Raw genomic sequence first — 19,742 nt, 5'->3', positions numbered from 1 at the left:
AGGAAACTTAAGGTGAATAATGGTAAAACTGAGATCATCATCATCAGAGGAAACAGAAGGGGCGATGACACTGATAATGCCCTGGCTTTGAACATTTGTGTCACAACTTTATCCCGTCATTTCTGTTCAAAATATGGATGTTTATTTAAATTCAAAGTTAATTTAAAAAGAACCTATTAATCAAGTTGTTAGAAGGTGTAACCAGCAGATCAAAAATCTATACTCTGTGAGAAAATTCCTGAATAAACATTGCCTCTTATCATAGGTCCATGTAGTGGTCTTGTCTCATGTCCATTATTGCAAATCACTGTAGACTGGTCTTCCAAAAAATATACTAACAAAAGTTCAGTCTGTGTTGAACAGGGCAGCACAGCTTATCTTTGGTCTCCCGAGATCCTCGACTATCCCGTTCCTAATTGAGCCGAATCGGTTACCAGTAAAGGGTAGAACTGAATTTAAACTGTGTCTTATTACATTCAAGGTTCTTAAGTTTGGTGAACCCAAGTATCTTGCTGAATTGTTAAAACTCCCATTGGCACACTCAGGTGTGATGTTATGTAGTGAAGTTGATTCCTTGCGTCTTGACGAGCCTCGAGCCATTCACCAGTCATCTTTCTCTGATCGTTCTTTTGTGTAAAGAGCCCCTGGATTAAATAATAGATTGCCATTGTCCATGAGACAACTATCTTCTGCCGAATCCTTCAAGAAACAGCTGAAAGCCTTTCTTTCTTTTTTCTTCAAAATGATACAACCTGGAAAGAGAGGTACTATAACAGATGATCATAGGGTTTAATTACTGTATTGCCACTTTCATTTTTTTTTTTTTAATATACTGACGAAGTTTGTATTGACTATAAGAGATGTCACAATTCTTGTAATTGTAAAAGTAATGTATATGTGTGTCGAGCACTAGTGAATTCCCTGTGGAAGAACTGGAGCTTTGGAGAAACAAAAGGCCAGATTATTATTAGTATTATTAATATTATTAAGTGTGGTTCGGTTCAGACTGATTTGGCTGAGTGTGGTTAGGATTTTTGGTTGGGATAGATTATATTGTTTTATTACCTTCACTTCCTTGCTGTTTGCTGATGATACAGTATTGTTGAGTGAAGATGAATGGGAGTTGCAAGGTTTGGTGAATGAATTTGGGACAGTGTGTAGGAGGAGGAAGCTGAAAGTTAATGTAAACAAAAGTAAAGTTATGGTGTTTGAGAGGAATGAAGTCACAGAGTGTGCAGTGAGGTTGGATGGTGAGGATATGGAGAATGTGACTGCATTCAAGTACTTGGGTAGTGTGATGAGTAAGGATGGAACTTTGGGGGATGAAGTACGTGAAAGGGTACAGCAGGGAAGGAAGGTTGTTGGCACACTGAAAGCAGTGATGAGAAATAGGGAGGTGAGTATGGAAGTTAAGAAGTCACTGCATGATGGTATTGTGATCCCTACCCTGACGTATGGAAGCGAGGCGTGGACCTTGCAAGAGGGGAACAAGTCAAGAGTGAGAGCAGTGGAAATGAGTTACTTGAGAGGAGCATGTGGAGTGACATGGAGGGACAGGTTGACGAATGAAGAAGTGAAGGAACGTTGTGGGGTAGATGTGGATGTGGTTGAAAAGATTAGGAGAAATACACTGAGGTGGTTTGGACATGTGGAGAGGATGGAGAATGAAAGACTGACTAAGAGGGTGTATGTAGGTGAGGTGGAGGGGGGGAGAGGGAGGGGTAGACCGAGGATGAGGTGGAGGGATGGAGTTGAGAGGTATATGAGGGAGGGGAGTCAAATGGTGGGTGACAGAGTGACTTGGAGGCGTTTTGTCTGCGGCCACCCTTTGCGGGATTAGGGCGTCGGGCTATAGATAGATAGATAGACTTCCTTACCGAGACTCAGCTGTCTGAGACAACTAACAGCAAATCCTTTTCTGTATCCTCCTACTTTCTCTATACTCATTTCAAAGCCAAAGGTGGCTGTTGTGTATACAGCATGTACACAACGACCTATCTTGCTCTCTTGTTTCTGAACTTAATTCTTCTGAATTCTCTACTCTCTGGCTTCGGCTCTCCTGTCATTCTCTGACTAAGTAAATCTGCGCTGTTTACTTATCTCCTAATTCTACTGACTATCAAAAATTCATCGACTATCTTACTTCTACGATGAAACACATTCTAACCATTTCTCCTTTCTCTGAAATCTCCATTCTAGGAGATTTCAATGTTCACCACCACCTTTGGCTCTCCTCTCCTTCACTGATCCACCTGGTGAACAAGCCTACATCTTTTCTATCCTTAATGACTTAGAGCAGCTTGTACAGTACCCTACCCGTATCCCTGACCACCTTGGGGAGAGCTCCAACATATTTGACTTCTTCCTTACAACTAATCCTTCTGCTTATAATGTTAATCTTTCCTCTCCGTTGGGCTCCTCCGATCACAACTTTATTACCTTAACCTGTCCTATCGGTCCGGTATGGCCTGTGGGCCCTCCAAAGAAACATCGTCTTTGGAGCTGCGGATTGGGAGGCCCTCAGGCAATATTTCTTTGATTTTCCATGGAATGATTATTGCTTCCATGGCCAGGAGCCACCTGAGTGTGCCTTGTGCATTACAGAGGTTATTCTCTCGGGCATGGAAGTATAAATTCCTTTCTCATGTCCTCTGACTAATGCAAGAAAGCCTTGGTTTAATCACGCTTGTTCCAACGTTGTCCGCAACAAGGAGAGGGCCTAGGTACCAGAGCCAACCCATCCCCGATCACATCTTTTTTATGTTTCTGCCCGGAGTCGTGCTAAGTCTGTTCTTCACTCTGCTAAAAATAATTTCACCTGAACTAAATGCTCTCAACTCTCCAACTAAAATTCTTCCCGTTCCTTCTGGCACCTTGGCAAAAACCTTTCTTGCAACTTTACCTCATCATGCTTCTCTCCTCTTTTCTACTCTGATGGCTCTGTAGCTATTTCTTCTACTGATAAAGCAGATCTCTTCACTCAGACTTTCTCCTCCAATTCCACATTACATGATTCCAGTGCTATTCCTCCATCACTTCCCCCCCCTCTGACTTCCTCATGGCTGACATTAAAATTTCTTCAGCTGATGTACAGTATTATCTGCCATCAATGGCCCCAATACTAACAAGGCATATGGGCCTGATGGAGTCCCTCCTGTTGTCCTCAAGAATTGTGCTTCTGTGCTTATACCCTTCCTAGGTAAACTCTTTTGCCTTTCTCGTTCAACATGTACCTTTCCTTCTTGCTGGAAGTTTGCTCTCACTCAGTCAGTCCCAAAGAAGGGTGACCATTTCCAACCCTCTAACTATCGTCCAATTGCTTTAACATCCTGAGTTTCAAAAGTTTTCGAGTCTAATCTTAAAAAAAAAAAATTTAAATCGTCTTTCCTATCACAACCTTCTTTCTGATCATCAATATGGGTTCCGTCAGGGATGCTCCACTGGCAATCTTCTCAACTACCTTTCAGACTCCTGGTCATCCTTCTTTCGGGACTTTGGTGAAAGCATTGCCACTGCACTTGACATTTCAAAGGCTTTCGATCGAGTCTGGCATAAATCTTTAATTGCCAAACTGCCCTCATACGGTTTCTATCCTTCTATCTGTGCCTTCATCTACAGCTTCCTTTCTGGTTGTTCTATACCTGCTGTTGTAGACAGCCATCGTTCTTCCCCTTGATCTATCAACAGTGGTGTTCCTCAGCGCTCTGTTCTATTACCAACTCTCTTCCTTTTATTCATCAATGATAAGCTGCACATCTAACCCTATCCACTCATACGCTGATGACTCCATCCTTCATCTATCCATTCGGTTTCCACAACATCCATCTCAGCAGTTACTTCAACAAACAAGAGATGAGGCTATGGCACACCTAATGTCTGACTTGGCTCGTATCTCTGACTGGAGTAAAAATAATCTTGTTGCTTTTAGTACATCAAAGGCTCAGTTTTTACACCTATCACCCCAACAAAATCTCCCACAGGAGTACCCTCTAATTGTTAACAATATCCAGCTCAATCCTACATCATCTTTAAACATACTTGGGGTTTCATTCTCTAAAAATTTATCCTGGAAAGAACATATTACCTCTCTTGTTGTGGTAGGTGGGGGCACTCACCATCCACTCACTCGATGTAGCGCTGCTCTCGGGTGTCTGCCCTTTCCTCTCCATCCTTCTTTCCTTCCATTCTCATCTGTCTTTCTTTCCTTCAGTCTTTCCTTGTCCTTCTGCCTACGGGTGACTTTACACTCCCTCTTCTGTCTTTCTTTCCTTCATTCTTTTCACTTCCTTCAGCCTGTGGGTGACTCTACACTGAGTGACAAGCCAAATGGTTTCCTGTGCACCAGGAAACCATTTACTATGCTGGGTGGTAACCATATAACCAAATTTTGGCACCTGGTGGTTTAGTGGGTAATTATTGCCCTCCAGTTGGATTGAGCCGGTGAAGGTTTATATCCAAGGGATGGTTGGGGTTGATTGCTCATGTAATGCCACTCAGGGATGAGTGAGGCTGGTCACTCTCATCTTAAATGTTGGGACCAACTGCCTAGCCCCGGGCTCCTACGCTCCTCATGGGGCAATGTAGGATTGGATGATGGATGGATGGATGGTAAAATCTGCTTCCAAGAGATTAGGTGTGCTAAACCAACTCTGTGCCTTCTTTACCCAGCACAGTTGTTGACTTTATCCATGGACTTTTATTCCCCCATGCAGAGTACAACTCTCACATGTGGGGAGGTTCCCCACATACAGCTCTTCTCAACAAGGTGGAGTTAAAGGCTTTTCGTCACATCAACTCTCCTCCTCTTACTGGCTCCCTTCAATCTCTGTCTCTTTGCCGCACTGTTGCATTTTTATCTCTTCTATCACTACTTCAATGGTCACTGCTCCTCTACTCTATCTGCTTGCATCCCTCCACCACTATGTCGGGGGCATGACACCCATCCAGCAACAACACCTCATCTCTTTTCTGTCCAACTCTCTAATGCTTGAGTTGACCATACTCCCAGTCCTTCATGTATGCAACAGGTCAACTCTGGAACAGTCTCCCTCTGTCTGTATTTCCTATTGCCTATGATCTCCAGTCTTTCAAACGCAGTGTGTCCAGACATCTCGAAACGAATGGATCTTGACTTAGACTCTCTGTTTCGTGTTTTTGTTTTTTTGTGGCGGGAACAATTTACAGGCTCCTGGCCTTTGGTTCCTTCTTCCTTGGAAAAAAAAAAAATGCAATAGATTTGAGTAGGTTTTACAAAGTCTGTCATCACACTTGATAAGGAAACACTTGAGAGTTGGGATGAACATCAATATACAGAACAGGGAAAAGATAATCACCAGTAAACAACTGAGAAAACAGCCAGGGTGAAGAGAAAGTTAATCTGTAAGGTATTTCTGTTGCTTAAAAATTACTAGCTTGGTTGTAGACAAAAGCTGGTCAAACCAACATCTGTAGTATACTACTACTACTACTGTGTTTCTTATTCCAATATTTTATCAAAAATGATATTACTGTTATGATTTTACGTAGCACAAAAACAAGCATTACAATTTGTATAAATGAAAATGTTAGCAAGCACTGACCTAGAAAATTGCTGTTCATTACTTTGGGGAGTGGGCAAAGCTTTGTGAAACTCACCTTCTACCCCAGCTGTGATGGTGTGGGCCAATGAAAAGACAGCATTCAAGGCTAAAAATCATGGCCAATGAAAATAGCTCACTCATGTGATGATGTCATGGGCTGATGCACCAGGCCAATGTTTGTGAGTCTCAGGGTCAGCCCAGTGCAAGCACATGATAATGATGTTTTTGTGCCGAAAAATGCACGTTATTATAGCAGGAGAATGGATTTTCATCTCACACTGATAATGAAAATGGCTATAACCATGAGACTACTGTATATCTTCTGTAATCTATATTTTTTCAAACACAAAAAGTACACCATGTTTTGGCAATTTAATAAAGTATTTTTCAGAAGAATATTTTGATACAATTATCTAGTCCATTCATCAAAAACCCAATCTTCCCCTTTGCAAGTTTTGAAGTTAATTATAAGTAAATCTCCTGTGATTTAGTATGATATATCTATAATTCAAATCTGTACTGTCCCTGCTGAATAGCAGTGACTGCCTTACCTAACACTCAACTGGAACTTCCATCTAACATTGTATTTTCATTTCCTTACCTAACCACAGTCACTTCCCTGTACAGATCAAGGTTAAATTTTCTCTTTCAGCTGATTTATGCCCAAAGATTTTTATTTTCATTTGATGAAGTGCAGGATTAAATTTCATCAAGGCCATTATTTCTATCTCTGCTACGAACAAGAACACGCAACTAGGTAGAAATGGTTTGTAAGAAGGGGTGAGTCATAATTCATACCAGGCAATGAGATGCTAACATGGGGAATACTTCTTTCTGAATCCTACCAGTGAAATACAATCAGGTGTTGGTCCCTCCACCATTAACATGGTGGCATCCCATTTTCAAAATGACAGACAAAACAAGTATAAATTAAGACTGACTGCACAAGTTGAGAAACTTCTTAACATGCATAACCCATCCTTATCAAACATATTTTACCTCAAAATTGTACGATGTGAGCTGGACTGTTGAGGTGTCCTCATGACCGTACACTTCAAGGGCATCATCATCACGGATGTCATCAACATTACTAGCAATCCAGTCACCTGCAATATCCACAATTTATTAAATTTGTTGCTTTCAGCACTGAGTAACCCCGGTTTGTCTGGCCAACAGCAGGCAGGCAATTGCCACTGCTAGGCCATCCCATGCAGTGAACCGATCCCTTAAGGTGGACACTGCCCCATTATTTGGTTATATGGTTACCACCCAGCACTATAAAAGCTTTCCTGGGTTACTGGAAGCCATCAGGCTTGCCAATAATTGTAAAGCCACATGAAGTGGAATGAAGTGTGATTAAAAAGTAAGAGGAAGGATGGAAAAATACCAAGAGAGGAGGGTAAACACAAAGAAAGAGTAATAAGGGTGAAGGAAGAAGTGGGTAGCACTACATCAAATGAGTGGATGATCATCACCACCACCTACCACTAATTAAAAATGTAATAGTAACGATATTACAATACTATTGCATATTTGCATATACTTTTTATATACAGTGGAATCTCATAAAACGCATATTTCTAAACAGCAAATTCGTAATACCTGGCAATATCATGCAATTGTTTACAATATAGTGGTAGATGGTGGCAACCATCATCCACTCACTTGATATAGTGCTGCCTACTTCTTCCTTAGCCTTTATCATTCATTTTCTGTGCTTGCCCTCCTCGCTTCCTATTTTTCCCATCTTTCCTGTCACTTCCAATTGCTTTTCTTTCCTTTACAGGTGGTTTTACATTGAGTGACAAGCCAAATGGTTTCCTGTAAGCCAAGAAACCATTTATAACGCTGGGTGGTAACCATATAACCAAACCATGCGTGCTCCCTACGTGTCAACAAGTGGGTTGGTGGAGGGTTAGTGCCCCTCCCTGTAAAACAAATAAGTCAATGTCAAAGGGCCACCCCTTAGGGGATTACGGCATCTGGCAATAGATAGATAGACAGTTTGCAATATCAATAATTCGTGACAATTATACATAATTCACAACTGCACCCTCGAAAGTGAAGGTTTTCTTATACATTTTTGAATATAGGTTATGTTATGTTTACACAAATGGTGGTTTCTTAATAAGCTGTATAAAAATGAGATATTCCTCTCTGTATCTGGTAGGCAAAGTCTGAACCATATAAAGATCAGGGACGACTTGCCAGATGATGCCAGATCAATTAAGACATGCAGTGTTTACTTACTTTGCCTGTGGATATTAACTCTGATGGAGTTTTGGTTGAATGCAAAGACTGTTGTTGTTCTTGATATCCATAACTGTGGTCAAGTGGTTTCCATCAGATTTTGTCTAGGCTTACCTCCCTATGTGAATGTGGGCCAAATAAAACTTCCCCAGCAAAGCTGACGACACTCACTCCACTCACAGACCAGTTTGCTTTCTTCACCTTAATATCCCATAATATCCTTCTTGGTGGACCACAAGGGAGTTGGAAAAGTAACACAGAAGGTCTATCAGTTTTACTGCACCCAAATGCAGCATAATCAAACCATTAATAAGGGCAAAAAGCACCATTAAAAAATCAAAGCATCCCCTGGCAATGTGCTGCTACCGACAGCTTGGTATATCATCATTATAATTCAGCAATTATCTAGGTGTTTATATATGTAGACATAAGGATTAAAATTTAAATCTTCAGTATTAAAGCATTATTTTACTCATCAACCAATTATGTATCAAAGCAGGTGACAAGATGTATTTTTAGATGAATCTGCAGACTGTGGCTACCAACAGTTTGGTTTGTCAGCATTGTAATTCAGCGATTATCTTGGTGTTTACATGTACAGAGATGAAGATTAAAAAGGAAATCATCAGTAGCTCAAATTAACAAAATTAAAGCATTATTTTATTCATCAAACAATCATGTACCACAGCAGATGACAAGATGTATTTTTATATGAATCTACATTCAGCTGACTCAGCCAACACCCAAGCTTTGATGCATTTGCACCAAAATGCCACTACATCAGCCAAACAATCAACAAGCAGCTGAAAATATTGGCTGTCCAGTCTCTCTATAGAGTCCCTATTAATTAATAAACCAATCATATTCAGGCATACCTCTTACTCAAAGACAATTACAGCGCTTCCCTCCCACACCAAGCAAAACGGACGCACGCGCAAAAGCCCTGCCACCTGGCTCCTACACTGTCTCCTCTCTGTTGGCATGTTGTTTTGGTGTGGTGTACGAGGATTCCCCCCTCCCCCATTTCCTCTATCTGCCCAATTTTACCATGGGCGATCGTAACCCTCCTAAGCCTACAACTTCTTTGAGGAAGGGGAAGAAGAAGAAGAAGCTAATGTTAACTTACATCCAGAAGTTAGATCTATTATGGAAGAAGCCTTCCCCTCTCCCTCGTACATTCAAGCGATATTGTCTGTCATAGTCAGGTAAGAATCTTACAATATTGTTCACTTTCATTAAATGCTTTATCAATTTCTTTTCCGGGTTGTTAGAGTTCACTGGTGACCAGTTTGATGTCAGTTTGGGGGTAAGGGGGGCAACTTTTCCAATATGAAACTCATAAGTAATTTTTCCCATAGGATTAGTTATTTCTAAATTGCAAAATTCTCAAACAACAGCATGTGCCCAGTCTCAAATGACTGCAATTTAGACGATTCCACTGTATATGTAACACCATAAACTGACCATTCATTAGATGAGGGGTCCCATTGCTTTAAGAAGTGATATAAATAGCAATCACCATCCTATGTCAGAATGAAATAAGTTCTATGATGCTACAGCCATCTCTGTTGTGATGGATCACTACAGATGATTCATTACACTACATAAGGCATTTTTACTGGTCAAATATTTTGGAAGGGACAATTTTTACAAGTTTCTTGTCTTTGAGGCCTTTTTCTTGCATTAAAAAACTTCATACTCTACAATGCTCTGTATTACACACACACACACACACACACACACACACACACACACACACACACACACACACACAAAGCATATACATATGAGCTCATTTATACTAACCTAAAGTATCAAGCTTTTTCCTTTTGCTGGGAGGCTCCTGGTCTGTTGGAACATTGCCCCTGGATCTGAAAGGATCACTGAGCTCCTTTTCTGTGTAGCGTAGAAGCAATGAATTACCTAATCGTGACCCCAAGAACAGGTACTGATCCTCACAAACACACATCTGAAATGCATGAGACACATAGAGACAGAGATATAAGACTCTTCCCTGTCTGACATATACCGTACATACACTCAAACCTCGATTTAAGGGACCTCCATTTAAGGGATTTCGGATTTAAGGGACTCCATATTCAACCTGACAAATGGACAAGACCATTCAAAAGTGATACGTAATGTCTAGGTTATACACATTAATATATTTCTTTATGTGGTACCTGTGAAATAATATTTATAATCATAAATAAGTAAGATAAGTGAAACAATCACTGCATTTCATAATAAGATTGTCTTTATATGTGGTAAAGCATGGACATTTTCAAGTAAGGGACACGCTGACTCCCCATTTAGTCCCTTAAATCGAGGTTTGAGTGTAATGGAAAAATCTAAGTGAAACATGAACTAGTAAATACAGGGTTTGCATTGCATTTCACCAACTGCAAAATTTTATCACACAGAACCTGGAAGATAGTTGTTTCGTTGTAACAGTAGAGCACTCAATTTTCATGAATGGCTGGCTTAACCTATTGAATCTGGGGATATCCTTTGTACAGTAAAAGCTCAATTAACCGGAATGCAAGGGGATTCTTCCATTCTGGATATGGAATTTTCTGGATAATCAAATGTTACTCTTAGAAATTTTCTGGGAGGTCAAACAAATGAAACAGTACCAAACTTGGGACTTTGTTTCATAAAGCACATTATTCAGTATTAGATACAGTACAGGCAAGATACAGTACAGGTACACTCACGCTCACTAATATCTGCCCAGGGGTGTCCCCCTTCCTACCTCAGAATACCCAGAGAAGAGGGGAAGGGGGGACGAAACAAGCTCCACCCTCCACTAATCCAGCTCCCGACCATCCCCCATACCCCTACCCAACCCCCCACCCCAACCGTCATTCTTAACTAGCAGTTACATCTCAAGCTGATTTCATGCTTAACACTCTTGGTCCAACTACCAATACAAACAAAGAACATTAAGATATGTTAAAAAAATATAACTATCAACATGCTGCAGCAAGAAATTAATGCATTATGACGTTGACAATGAAACAAAAATGTTAACAATGGCCACCTCAGGCCTCCTGTGTTGGGTGCACTGCTTTGCAAACACACACACACACACACTGAAAAACACAGACATAAACACACCCAGACACACAGGCACAGACACGGACACACGCAAACACCCAATGAATGAGACCTGGGATGGCCCTTGTTAACGTTTTTGTTTTATTGTCAACATTATAATGCATTAATTTTTTGATGCAATGTGTTCATAGTCATATTATATACTTTTTACATATCCTAGAGTTTTATATCTGTGTATTAGTAATGTGACTGAGTGTAAAGTATGAAGTTAGCTTGAGATGTAGCTGCCAGTTAAGAATGACAAGTGGGGGGCTGGGAGGGGTAGGGGTATGGGGGATGGTTGAGAGATGGGGTAGAGGGAGGTGGAGCTCATTTCATCCCCCCTTCCCGTCTTCCCTGGGTATATGGGGGTACGAAGGGGGCACCCCCAAGCAGAAATTAGTGACCATGAGTGTACACTACAATACACACAAAAAGACAGCAAGAGAAATTGTACAGGACTGAACACAAACCAGCAAACATTACCAAAAATTATTTAAAGAAAAATTTAGTATATGTTATAGACCAAAATAATTTTGAAAACTTACCTGCGTACACTACTTTATTCTGTACTGTACAGAACTAATTAAGAATTATAGGGAGATGACTGGTATCTGGAATATTTTCGACCCCATGCCGGATCGAATTTGCATTCCAGTTATACGGATATGCTGATGCATCAGATGCCGGTTAATTGAGCTTTTACAGTATGTTATTCTGTCCACTGCCATACAATTTAACTTTCCTTGAGAAATACTGTGTGACCCTGAGCTGAATGACCTAACACTATTCAATAACATACAGTAATTTATATTCTATTCTTGACATTTCCTGATGATTTTATTGTGCTTTGGACAGGCTTTTCAAACGGGACTAACACCAACATAACCAAATCATCACCTGCCAAAGCTGGTGACCACATAAGAACTGAGGTACAGAGTGAGTGGTCAAGTGCTTAAAAGAAGCCACTTGCTGTTTCAGGTGAGACAAGTTCAATCCCAGGCTGGGGCATGGAACAGTTTATTTCAATTGTGCAAGAACAAGGTGCTGCTAAGGTTGTCTAGTGGAAACCATTTATCAATCATGGGTGCAATACAGTGGTGGTCATTATCACGTTAATCGTTAAAATGTTATTAACGAAGCTAATGTTATTGTTAACGAGTTAAAACATTAATTTGATTTTGAACTTAACGGATTAGCGGTAACTTCCATTAACATTTCCGTTGATCCATTAATCCATTAATTATGTCCTAAAACAGGTCATTTTAGGTCAGAAACGCTTCGAATCGACATTTAAATTGTCAAATTGATAATGTCAAAGTTAGTAGTGAGTGATACCCTGATTCAGAAATCAATACGAATTTTGTGTGTGTGTGTGTGTGTGTGTGTGTGTGTGTGTCACATCTAGTTCATATAAATTAAATGAACCATCTGTTATATAAAAGATGGTTCACAACTTCACACTGGTTTCATAACGGCATATTTCGACCATGTCGCTGGAGAAAAACAAAATTAGGAGCTCATGAAATGGTGAAAAATAAAATAAATTCCCACAATGAATATTTCTACTACTGTCATAACACTCACTATCCGAAAATTCCATGCATGCCATGCATGTAATGACACTGTACTCATTTATACTCAATACTCGAACATGGTATCGATACTGCGGGGTTTAAGCAGGGTGTTGGTAGTATCGACTCTAAGCCAACAGAATTTTGGAGTTTGGACTGTGGAGAGATCATACTCATAGATTCAGTTTCATAGTTATGGCATCTCAGTCCAGCAAGAGTGTCTTTCATTGAGGAAAATCGAGTTTCATGTGTAAAACTAGCGGATTAACGGCTAACTTTCGTTAATTTTTGGCAGAATTAACTGATTAACTTTAACGAAGCTAATTATCTGATTAACGGATTAACGGTTAATGAAGCTAACGTTTTTCACTAACTTGCCCACCACTGGTGCATAATACTGATGTCACCAAACTTCAAAATACTCTCTTAGGCTGTGGCATCAGCTGGTCAGGGTGGTATTCCTGATGAGGATAGGAATGATGGTGTCAGGGAGAGCTGGAGCTCTTGTTTCATTTCCCATCAGTATATCCTGCCCATCCTCCTTTGCTGACCCTTTCAGTGTGACACTAACATGGAGAGTATGGGGCATCCTCTCTCTATCACTTTTCTCTAACAATCTCATGCACTATGCTACATGCGCTTTACATACCACACAGCGTAACCTACTAAGTCACAGAGGCTGATGCCAGCAAGGACATGCAGCTAGAAAACTTTGCCCCCACAGCCTAGTGATGCAACTGAGGGGAAGCATGATGTGGGCTTCGACAGCGTAGGTTTGGGGACTGAGATAGGATGGGGCTCGGATCTGTGCCAGAGGGTATAGGGCACTGTGGTTCCCAGGCTGCCGCTGCCGCTGCCGCCCAATAAAGAGGGGCCGGAACCTGGGAGTAGTGCCCTAGGAGGCTGCCCTATCACAGGGTGCATAATGGCAGGGCAGTTGCTGTGCCAAGGTGCACTTGGAGGGTGTCCCTGTAGCTGTTCTGCCTGATGCCCCCAAGGCCACTGTCAGTCACTGGCCATGGCTGGTGGGCTATGGGTCCCCAGATCCCATGCCTGGACTTAGGGTTGTGCAGGTGAGGAGGGCCTGTGGTCTGTCTTCCCTTTTATTTAAATTTTTACTGACATGACAAACAGTGAGAAAATGCACAGCAAGCCAGAGAAAACTAAATCACCTAAGGGGATCAGAGTAGCATCTTGGAATGTGGGCAGTTTGAAGAGCGGGGTGGGGAAAGTACTCGAGGCTATAAGAAGGAGGTGGGTAGATGTTGGCTGTGTACAAGAAGTTAGGTATAGGGATGGATCAAACACAATGACTGCCAGGAAGGATTGTAGGTATAAGTTATTTCAGCAAGGTATGGCAGATGGATATGGTGGTGTGGGTATGCTGGTTAAGGAAAAACTGGTGAAAAATGTCATGAATGTAATAAGGGTGAATGAAAGGAAAATAGCAGTGAAAATTTTGTTTGGCAGGCCCATGATTTCATTTACATCACCATATGCTCCACAGGCTGGCTTGGATGATGTAGAAAAAGACAGAATCTGGGATGACTTGATATGTGTGGTAAGTGGTATGGGAGATGACGAGATTGTAGTTTGAGGAGGTGACTTAAATGGTCAAAAAGTTGATGCAGCTCAAGGATATGAGAGGTTGCACAGGAGATGCGCATATGGTACGAGGAATGTGGAAGGGGAAAGGATACTCGAAGATGGGGAGGCAATGAACATGGTTGTGTGAAACTCACATTTCAGAAGAAGTGAGAGTAGGTTGATTTCATATGAGTGTGTAGGAAATAGTAGCAAGATTGACTCTTTCCTGGTCAAGGGGGGTGATGGGAGGTTGGTGAGGAATGTTAAAATTATAGAAAGCAAAGAGTGTGTGCAGCAACACATATTACTGATATGTAAGAAGGTGCTTATGGGGCAGGTGGTGAAGAAGAGGAGCTATGTACATAGGATGGAAATTTGGAAGTTCAAAAACCATGCAGTAAGGGATGCCTTGAATAGCGAGATGAGTAGAGGAAGCAGAAAATTAAGAACCTAGTGCCAAAATCCAGCTCAGAACCGGATCATCAGCTACAAGTTGTGTATGTTTAGCGGGCCGTGAACACTGACACGGTATGGTTAACGGTGTGTAATTATGGAAGAAGTGTATCACATTACACGCGTGACTAATAAAGGAGAGAGCAGAATTAAGAATACCAATGGTGGTAAGGAAGGACATGATATTCATCATCATCATTCATCACCATCATCCAATTCTACGCTGCCACATTAGGAGTGCAGGAGCCAGGGGGCTAGTCAAGTTGGTCCTGACATATAAGATAAGAGTGACCAGCCTCACTCTTCCCTGAATGGCATTACGTGAGCAATAAACCCCAACCACCCTTGGATATAAACCTTCACCAGCTCAATGCGACTGAAGCGCCGTAATTACCCATTAAACCACCAGGTGCCAAAATTTGGTTATATGGCTACCACTCACTATAGTAAATGGTTTTCTGGTGTACAGGAAACCATTTGGCTTGTCACTCAGTGTCGAGTCACCCACAAGCAGAAGAAAGAGGAAAGAATGAAGGAAAGAAAGACAGAAGAGAGTGTGTTTATGGAAGGAAAAATATGGTGACTCTCGGAGGAAGTCTTCAAGAAAGAGGGGACATCGAAGGTGAGTCAAGAAAGGAAAAGCAACATGTCGCTGTAGAGTATAAAGAGGACAATAAAGGAAAATATGACGTACGGAGAGGAGGGTACTGCAATGAGTACAGAGAGGAGGGTGGGCACCGGACATCAAAGTGAGTAAACCTAGTATGGCCAATTCTAAGAAGAGTTAATGCAGTCTCCCACCTCCTATTACAGTGGAAAAGGGTCAACCAGGGAGAAATAAAGGGTTTAAGAGCAAGGGTTACTGTTAGTGACAGAGTCCCAGCAAGACTGCCACCAATGTTTAAGGATGAAAGATAAGGCAGGAAGGAAATCTGAGACTGGAGGGAGTAATGAAGGAGAAGCATCACTGGCAACAGCCGTGCGTGCCAATTGATCTGCACATTCACTGCCTGCAATGCCTACATGTCCTGGGACCCAACAGACCTGGAGAGATTTATGATGAGAAGAAACACGGAACAACCATTCTAAGATACAAAGGACTCAAGGGTGAGGAGAAGGTGACTGAAGCAGGGACAGAGCACCAAAAGTCAGAGAATATCACAAATGAGGAAGAGGAGGAGCGATAAATATACAATATTGCAAACATGAGGGCATACAACTCGGCTGTTAATACACTCACATAAACAGGAAGGCTAAAGCGATAAAAGGTGTCAGGAAAGAAAACTGCGAACCTGACACCTTCTGGGGTTTTGGAACCATCTGTGTATACAGGGACTGCAGAAGAATGGCAGGAAAGATGGTAAAAAAACCAGGACTGGAGAATGAGGGAAGAAGAATTGGACTTGGAATATGCGAAACTGGAGGGACAAACGTTGGGGAGTGGAAGAAGCCATGGTGAAAAAAAAAAAAAACTCATGCGAAAAGAGAAAACATTACTAACGGTAAGGGAGGAGTGTGAAAGGAGGGTACGAACTTGAATTGCAGAAGGTAGTTTGATCCTAGGACGTAAGGAAAGGGTGGTCTAGACAGGACCGGGAGGAAGCAGAGAAGGGGTATCAGGGAAACAGTGCAACTTAGCATAGGTACGAAGAGTGAGCAAAGCATGATGATGGAAAAGCGAAGAAATTCCTGATTCAGAACAGACTTTCAACTGGGGAAGATTTAAAAGCACCAATAGCCAGACGTAAATCGTGATGATGCACAGAATCAAGTTGTTGGGGGACAGTATCTTAGGTGGAAGAATAAACCTGGCAAACATAATCAAGTTTGGAGAGAATGAGAACAGCACAGAGGCGAAGGAGTGTAGTTCAATCGGTATCCCACGACACGAGACAAAGTCTGTAAGAGACGGAGGCGTTGCAAAGCTGTTATTTTTAACCCATTGAGAGCAATAGGCCTCGTTTGGGACTTATCAGAGTCGAAAGTGATAGGCCTCAAATGAGCACGATTTTGAAAGGTATACCAAAACCGCGCCACGAGGAGTAGGTGACTGAAATTTGTATGGGAAATAGGGGCAGGTGGCAACGCTCGATACCACCCACACACTGCCCCATATACGCTCAGAATGTGCACGCGCGCACACCATGAAGCACACACGTAAATTTTCCTCATTTTCCTCCCGTGACACCGCCAACCCCACACCAGGCGCTAAGGGATCTGCGCAAGCACGCACACACACACACATGAGAGAGAGAGAATTATAGGTAAATTGTATAATAATGTATGCTTTGTTGTCAGTGCGTAAAGTAATTTATCGTAGTTTGAGCAAGACAGAGAGACAGAAAGAGGGAAAGAGAGAGAGAGAGAGAGAGAGAGAGTACAGTAATCCCTGTACTTTCTGGACCCCCACTTTCCGGACATTGTGGGCCTGGACCTTCGGAACCCAAAAATGGCCCAAAAAAGAAAAAAATCCCTCCAAAATCTGAATTTTTTCCCACCTGTAATTTGAAATTGCCGCGCGGCACCGACCAGCTGTTACACCATGGACCCTTCACCCCTTTCTTCCTCCCCCCTCCCCCTGCCCCTGTCAGGGATGCCATTTGTTATTTTTCAATACCAAATGTGGGCCAATTTGGTAATGAAAAATTCGTTTGGTAATGAATCAGAATAATGCATTACCAAATGGATTTTTCACATGTATGAGGATACACAGGATGGAAATGGTGGATTGTTTACTCTCGCTGATTAATCTGCTAGCCAATATAGGTGAAAGTACTGTAATCAACATGTTGTTAATTATAAGAAGAGTGATTACATGTATTTCCACTTGTATATATAATTAGTGAAGAATGAGTGCTAGCTTTACGAATTTGGTAATGAAAAGTTAAATTTGGTAATGAAAATTGAGGAGTTTGGTATTGTGGCAGTTGCGATCTGACAACTCTGTTTCCCTGTCATCAACAGTTACTGCTTAACTTCGATCGTGAGTGGATGCTTATCACAGCGGATGCCACGTGTTCGTTTTTTTTTGTGAATAAACAGTGAATATACTGGGGAACTAAACACTTAAACATTACTGTACAACTCGGCATCTTACCGAGTTGGGGGGAATTTTTCCCAACTCTCTTCCTCTCACGTGGGCATTTTTGGGAGTTTTTGAATTTTGATGGCGTCTGGCAATGAATGAATGAATGATGAAAATGAATATTTTGGAGCCTTCCCGAGTTGTAGAGGTTTCTGACTCGAAGGATGACGAATTGTAGAGGTTTTACTGTATATGTTGCTAAGTACTATACTTGTTGTCTAACTTCACTCACTCTTTATTGGTAGTGCCTCACTGAACAGAGGAAGCCATTCACTAATAGTGAATACATGCTCTGTGTACCTCACCTTTCTGAATACCCTGTCATGTCACCCTGGCTAGCTATTAATTCTTGATTCCACCTCATGGGATGATGTAAAGTATCAATAAATGAAACCCTTAGAAAGTTTTAACCATAAACAAGTGTATAATCACTTGTAAATACACTAGGACTTCAATATATATGGTCCAAATGCAGTGCTGAACAATTACTACTCATGGAGGTGGTTTTAATACTGTACAGTATGAGATCATTTGTCTGCCTAATGATCATAACTTCATCAATTTTTTAGCGACGGAATATCTTCATCCTCCAGCATGATAATACATTTCTTTACAAAGCCTAAGAAAGGTTTACTGTATAATAAGAGGGCTTGTATTACAGCATCAAACAATATCATGAATGCAATGTATTCTCCAACATGGAATACCTACACTGGAGGTGAGGACTGATGCAGCAGCCTTATCAAAGTGGAAGCTGCGAACTGATCTCATGGAATCTGCAACTAGCGTGAGAACATAGAGCTCTCCGCCCTTAAGTGATATCACTACACGGTCTTCAGTCAAGAATTCACCATATGCACAATCCAGGGATATCACAACACCTTCCTGCTTTCCTGAAACAAAAGGCAAGAAAGAAAAAGATGATTTAAAAAACATACACGGAATCAATATACATGTATATTACTGTTACTCATCTTATTTAACATCACTCAGCATGGCATTCATTGAGATTTTTTGAAGTTATATTGAAGATTTGTCTGCACTGTGAAAGTGAAGTACATGAGGTAGGCAGCTATGTTCTGTAAGGTGGGGCATTACACTGAATGTCAAGTGGAGTGATTGCAAGATGTAATTTGTGCTGGCTATTTGGAAAGAATGGAGAGTGAGTGAGGTGGGTGGGGGGGGGGGATCAGGAAGCGAGAGACGAGGATGAGATGGATCGATGGGGTGGAGGGGTATATGAGTAAGGGGGTGTGAGTTGCAGATAGGGCAGCCTGATGGCAGGTGACAGAATGGCAAGTCATCTGTGGCCACCCATTCCACAATTAAGACACCAAGCTATAGACAAATGGTGAAAGATGGGTTGAAATTGAGAAAGTGGATGAGCATGTCAGAGTTTGGGTAGGTAAAATGGTCACACTGCAGTCTGACTGGGTAACTTCAGGTTTCTGGGAAGCATAATTTCTGTGAGATAAATATGTGGTGCAAGCTCTTGGAGAATACTGTTTGAGTGAGGATTCTGGATAGCTGTGGTGGTCCTCTGTTTGACTGTAGTTGCGGCGCACGACTCTGAGGTTGTCATTATCGTACCATGGCAACTTACCATTCAAAAGAGCGTCTGATTTCATATCTTATTATACACGAATCATATTGTTACGCACGAATATATTATACATGAATATTATTATACACGAACATATTATACATGAATCACATGCAACTCATCTTGTGCATGAAATCAGATGGACTTCTGAATGGTAGGTTGCCAGGGCATAACCTCGGAGTCGCACACCACGACTATAGAAGTATCCCTTACTTAACAATGGCATCACATTCCAAGAGATCTTAACATCAGATACAGTAATTTAATATCGAGAAAACATGTTACATATATAACATGTCTAGTTGGAATGGGTTACCAAATGTCCCATGGCTAGCCCCAGGAATGAATACTTTCAAAGAACCCACGATCAAAACTAACCAAAATAAAGTTCACAGCCAGCTATATATATATATATATATATACAGTATATGTATATATATATACAGTGCTTGACAAAAGTATTAAGCGCCCTGCGTCCCTCCTACGAAACAAACCTTTCAACATTGAAAAAA

The 19,742-nt window shown here is 41.4% G+C and overlaps 1 protein-coding gene across 1 annotated transcript in view; it reads right to left on the bottom strand.

Moving 5' to 3' along the window:
* Cpsf160 (cleavage and polyadenylation specificity factor subunit 1) overlaps positions 1-19,742 on the bottom strand; it is a 265,363-nt gene that overhangs the window by 229,704 nt on the left and 15,917 nt on the right. The window contains exons 5-7 of the mRNA XM_080283825.1: positions 18,339-18,520; positions 9,636-9,798; positions 6,579-6,685 (exon numbers count right to left, since the gene is read on the bottom strand). Of these exons, the coding sequence (XP_080139951.1) occupies positions 6,579-6,685; positions 9,636-9,798; positions 18,339-18,520 (452 nt within the window). The remainder of the gene's footprint in view (positions 1-6,578; positions 6,686-9,635; positions 9,799-18,338; positions 18,521-19,742) is intronic.

Source organism: Coenobita brevimanus, chromosome 98 (assembly GCF_032717465.1).
Source record: "Coenobita brevimanus isolate Jiangsu-jjx chromosome 98, ASM3271746v2, whole genome shotgun sequence".
NCBI lineage: Eukaryota > Metazoa > Arthropoda > Malacostraca > Decapoda > Coenobitidae > Coenobita > Coenobita brevimanus.
Note: the sequence above shows the minus strand (reverse complement) of the source record. Positions and strands in the feature narration are given on the sequence as shown.